General features: G+C 49.0%; 1 protein-coding gene across 2 annotated transcripts in view; it reads left to right on the top strand.

The window, feature by feature from the left end:
• The first annotated feature begins 728 nt into the window (after nucleotides 1-728).
• EFHD1 (EF-hand domain family member D1) overlaps nucleotides 729-5,343 on the top strand; it is a 16,105-nt gene continuing 11,490 nt past the window's right edge. Inside the window, exons 1-2 of one of the 2 annotated variants that reach the window (XR_008619316.1) lie at nucleotides 817-901; nucleotides 4,033-4,321. Coding sequence is in view for 1 of the 2 variants with exons in the window: in XM_028482740.2 (XP_028338541.1) it covers nucleotides 788-901 (114 nt within the window). In the remaining variant the exon portion in view is untranslated. Of the gene's footprint in view, nucleotides 902-4,032; nucleotides 4,322-5,343 lie in introns of those variants that run through there. The other variant, XM_028482740.2, reaches the window with a different exon arrangement.

Below are 5,343 nucleotides of genomic sequence, written 5' to 3'. Positions count from 1 at the left end.
CATGGCGAGGCTGGGGTCGTTTCCTGCAGGTGGCTGGGGCGGGGGGACGGCCAGCAGAGGTGCTGGCTCTGTGTCGAAACTCGGCCAGCAGGGCAGAGCCACCCCCCCCGCTCATCTGTGACACACAGGTGTGACCGTTCAGACCTGGAGACTGGATCGTGAGCCAGAGGGCAAAGCATGAAACCGCAGTGCTGGGGCCAGGCCTGACTCACAGCCCAGCACCAGGGCGGGAAGCAGTTTCCAGAGACAGGAGACCAGAGGACGAGAGCAGGGGTTGGTGGAACTGGGGGCGGCGGAGACCCAGGGTCCGGTGACCAAGGGGAGGCTTCCAGAACTGTCAGTTGCTCCACGTAATAGAGTGGGTGCGTGGGGCACCCTGCAGCAGCTATTCTATCGTCCAGCATCAGGAGGTTCCGTTGATGTTCGTTGACCCAAACTGGGAAAAATCAAGGTAGAGAGCATGTTTTTCATCCTCAAGAAACTTATGGCCTAATTAAGGAGTTGAAAGACATGAAAACACTCCTGCAGTACAAGACCCACTTTGAGTCATATCCCGCAGAGCCCCAGAGGTGTTGGAGGAGAGAGAGGGGACCCTTCCAATGCAGTGACCCGGGTGGGCACTGCAAGGCAGGAGTCTTTTGAGTCATTTTTCAGTAAATAAGGCCAAAAGCATTACACATTTGGTAGATTAACAAGTGTCCTTTGGTCCTGGCCACGGCCATCCCTCACCAGCGCCCTGCCTTTGACCTACAGGTATGACGCCGGAAGGGATGGCTTCATTGACCTGATGGAGCTGAAGCTGATGATGGAGAAGCTGGGGGCCCCCCAGACCCACCTGGGCCTGAAGAGCATGATCAAGGAGGTGGACGAGGACTTTGATGGCAAGCTCAGCTTCCGCGAGGTACCTGCGTCCTGCCGGCCCTGAGCCCCTGGAGGAGGGGGGGGTGGCCCTGAGAGGACTCGCAGATTTACCATCCCCTGGAGTGCAAATAGCTTTGGCCTCTCTTGAGTGCTGCTTGGATATTTAACCTACAGTTCTGCTTTTTCAAATAAATTTAAGGAGCTAGTGAGCCGCAGTGCTGGCATGAAAAAATGCTCAGCAAAGCAGATTGAAAGTCAGTGTGGGTAAGAGAACCTCATGTGGGTAAAATGGTAAAAGTACTGAGAAATCTGGAGGGATGTTCACCAAAATATTCACTGTGGACGTTTGTGGGTGCAAAGTGTTGGAGGTTTTATAATTTTATACTTAGAAAATATATTTAAACTGTTAATTTTATAAGAAGCATTTGAAAATAGTAAAAAAAAAAAAAAAAAAAAAGAAAGAAAGAAAGAAAAAAGAAATTATACAAAGGGTCTTATTCTGTGCCCATGGACCTTCCCCTCCAAACAGGTCTAAGGATGGGTTTTTTGGGTCTTTGATACCCTGAAATTGTGTTCGTACAGATATCTTGCTGGAAGAGCACATGGAGTCGCCTGATCCCCCAATGGATGAAAACCTCAGCCATTTTTATTCTGGGGAATAAATCTCAAGGCCATTGGGTTTCTTCCATGGCACGGATGCAGCTCCACAAGGAAGGGAATTCCATGTTTTGTGTGTTTGAGTCTCGTGGAAAGGTTTTTAGATATGTCAGTGACCTGTTATTAGAATAACTTTAGCGACACCATCCAGGCTAAAGGCTTGGACATTAGCCCAGCTGCTGTGGTCTCACTTTCAGTCGTGTCTCTTTTGGGGCCCTCGGGAGTTGAGAGAAGAGAGGACTGCTCTTGTCTCCTGGTGTTTAACCTTGGTTATTCCAGAAAGAGTGGAGTGCAGGCATCCTGGATTCTGAGAGTGAGAACTTTAGCCAAATACTGGTCATCCTTCCAGGCTAGATAGGGCCTTTGGATGCTCTTCCTGGGGGTCTCTGCAGCTGACCGAGCAGCCATGAGTCCCTTCCCCAGCTGGCCTTGCCTCTCACTGCCCACAGATCAACTCCAGAATCTCCCATCTCAGCCTTCCCTGAACTGGCAGATATGGAGATGGATCACGAAAACCTGTGTTGGGCACAGCCCTCAGGATAATCTGGTACCAGCATTCTCATTTCAAGGCTAAGGAGCTAGAAGACCAAAAGGGTCAGCACTTGCCTGAAATCAGGTCCCAGCTCAGGGCTGGGCCTGGGTTACAGCCTCCCCCCATCATTCACCACATTCAACTTCCCAGCTGCCTCTCTGTCTCCCTCGCCTCTCATTTGGTTCCTTTGAATCATTCATACATCGTGCTGGGCATTGGCTCTTTCCAATCTGGGTACGCCTGGAGTATAGAAGGTAAAGGATCATGCCTTGGCGAAGCTTTGGAGGCAAGGTTGGGGAAAGAACTTCTACGGTAGAGCTGTGACCTCTGGAGAACAGACACTGAGGGTGCTTAGAAAGTCTGTGCAAGCCAGCAACTGAGCTAAGACACAATCCCTCCCCCTGTTTTACCCAGGAGCCACCCAAATGTGCCCCTCTCTGCCTCCAAGATGCTCAGTTAGCGTTTGGTTAGCTGCTGGCTTGGCCATTTTGCCCAGACGGTGGACATCAGAGGCTTGGACATCTCCGAAGGGTTTTGTTGTGGGTCCTCAACCTGCCTACAGGCCTACAGTGACATTCACATTCAGTCTTTTGTCACTTCAGAGCCCCACTGTGGTCCCAGCTCTAGGAGTTGTACCCGGAGGTACAGGATTTGGACGTATAGATGCATTTGCCATTAATACTCCACAGTCTAACCTCCTGCTCTTAGTATTTCACTCTGCTGGTTTCTGCACGTGTTGTAAGCCACTAGTGGGCCGACGCTGTGTTTGTGTAATGAAAAGAGGCTTACAGCCCAACCTCCATCTTCCACACAGAGCTGCATAACAGGAGCAAGTTATTTTACTTCTCAGCTTCAGTTTTTCTGTCCTTAAAATAGGGCTGTTAATAGCTTTTGCTCAGGACTGTTTCGAGAACCAAGTTCTCTTTCTATGCCTCCATCAGTTAGAACTCTTCTTTTTTTTTTTTTTGCGGTACGCGGGCCTCTCACTGTTGTGGCCTCTCCCGTTGCAGAGCACAGGCTCTGGACGCGCAGGCTCAGCGGCCATGGCTCACGGGCCCAGCCGCTCCGCGGCATGTGGGATCCTCCCGGACCGGGGCACGAACCCGTGTCCCCTGCATCGGCAGGCGGACTCTCAACCGCTGCGCCACCAGGGAAGCCCAGTTAGAACTCTTGATTGCAAGTGAGGGAAAGAGAATGCTAGCTAATTTAAACAAGAAAAGAACAAACAACTATTGGCTTACATACCTGGGAGATGAAGAAGTGGAAGTGCTTTAGTCACAAGTAATCCAGGGTCTTCCTCTTGCCGTATCTTGAATGTGTTTTTTTCTGTGTCCACCTCATCTTTTCTTTCCAAATAGGGCGTTGTCCCTGGCATATGACAAGATGGCTGCTGGCAGCTCCAGTCTACATTGTCCCAGGGGATAGAGGGCTTCTTTATCCCAGAGTCCCTACCAGTCTCAGGAGAAGGCTTCTGATTGGCCCTAATAGGGATACATGCCTACCTCCTGGACCAGTCATTGAATCCAGGGTACTGTGATTGGCTAGATCCAGGTTATGTGCCATGAGGCACCATAGTCAACAGCTCCACCATCATCACAGGTGTCCGCATGACCTGGCACTTAGTAGGTGCTTGGTGAGTTTGTATTCCCTTTCTTTTTCTTTGGATTAACTCAACTGAAGTGAGTTACAACTAAATAAAAGCTACTTTCCCCCAACATACAAGGAAATCGATCTTTCTTTTAAACCATTTCTCTTCCAATTATGAAAATAATATATGCACACGAGAGGCATTTTAGAAGATGGCATATATGGAACCATTAAAAATGATGATGTATTCAATAGCACAGTGTTTGATGACCAGAGAACACATGTTGACAATGTAAAAAGCAGGGACAAAAGCATATTTCCAAACTGTATATAAAATATAATTGTTTAGGGCTTCGCTGGTGGCGCAGTGGTTAAGAATCCACCTGTTTGTGCAGGGGACACGGGTTCAAGCCCTGGTCCAGGAAGATCCCACATGCCGCGGAATGCCGCGGAGCAACTAAGCCCGTGCACCACAACTACTGAGCCTTCGCTCTAGAGCCCACGAGCCACAACTACTGAAGCCCGCGTGCCTAGAGTCCGTGGCTCTGCAACAAGAGAAGCCACCACAATGAGAAGCCCGCGCACCGCAACAAAGAGTAGCCTCCACTCTCCGCAACTAGAGAAAGGCTGCACGCAGCAACGAAGACCCAACGCAGCCAAAAATAAATAAATAAATATTTTAAAAAAGAAGTAATCATTAAAATAAATAAATGAATTTTAAAAATAAAATATAATTGTTTGCATTTATGGTTTATGTACGTGTACAGACGTGTAGAAGAAGTCATAAGGATTGACCAGAGTTAGCAGTTCTATGTCCACAACTAGGGATCTAGAATCCTATTCCAGGAACTCACCACCTCATTCTCCTTTGGAGGCAGACAGCGAGGGCTTAATATCCTCCCCTCTTTTTCTTGTAGCCCTTACTAATTCCATTACACCTGTCTCAAAGCGAATTGCTCCAAGACCAGATGTGTGGTAGTTTTGTCCAAAGACTGGATAAGGGTTTTACTAGATTACATGTTAGTACTGAGACCTGTAGGTCCTGTTTTCTCCTCCCACCTTACCCTCTCTGGGGTGGGTTCCCTGGCAGCCCTGGCTGTACTGGGTTGCACCCCTGCCTGTTCATGGTTGATTGGACCATGGATGGACCTCTGGCTAGACTAGGTCAGTTGGATTCCCTATCTGGGAATTTGAAACTGGGGCTGAATTACTACATGTTGGCTGTGCAGGTGGCTCTTCCCATAAGAATAACTCAATGTGGGGCAGCCATTTTCTCCCACGTGGTCCAGACACAAGAGCTCAAGAGGGAATGTTGCCTCCAATCCTGAGAACATTGCCTCTCCCTGTTCCAGTCCTCTTCCAGATCACTGTATTTTACCCTTGGGTTTTTGAGACATCCTTTTTGTATAATGAATACCTCCTTTTTACTTAAGCCAACAAGTGTGTTTCTGTCACTTGCCATCTAAGAGCTCTAACTAATGTGGGGAAGTGTTTGCACCATCAATCAGAGCCGTGAAATTTAAAATTTCCTTAAATTTGGGACTTCCCTGGCGGTCCAGTGGTTAAGACTTCGCCTTCCAGTGCAGGGGGTGCAGGTTTTTTGTTTCTTGTTTTTTTTTTTGCGGTACGCGGGCCTCTCACTGCTGTGGCCTCTCCCGTTGCGGAGCACAGGCTCCGGACGCGCAGGCCCAGCGGCCATGGCTCAC

This window comes from Physeter macrocephalus, chromosome 2, assembly GCF_002837175.3.
Source record: "Physeter macrocephalus isolate SW-GA chromosome 2, ASM283717v5, whole genome shotgun sequence".
Lineage (NCBI taxonomy): Eukaryota > Metazoa > Chordata > Mammalia > Artiodactyla > Physeteridae > Physeter > Physeter macrocephalus.
This window is presented reverse-complemented; position numbering and strand designations above follow the sequence as displayed.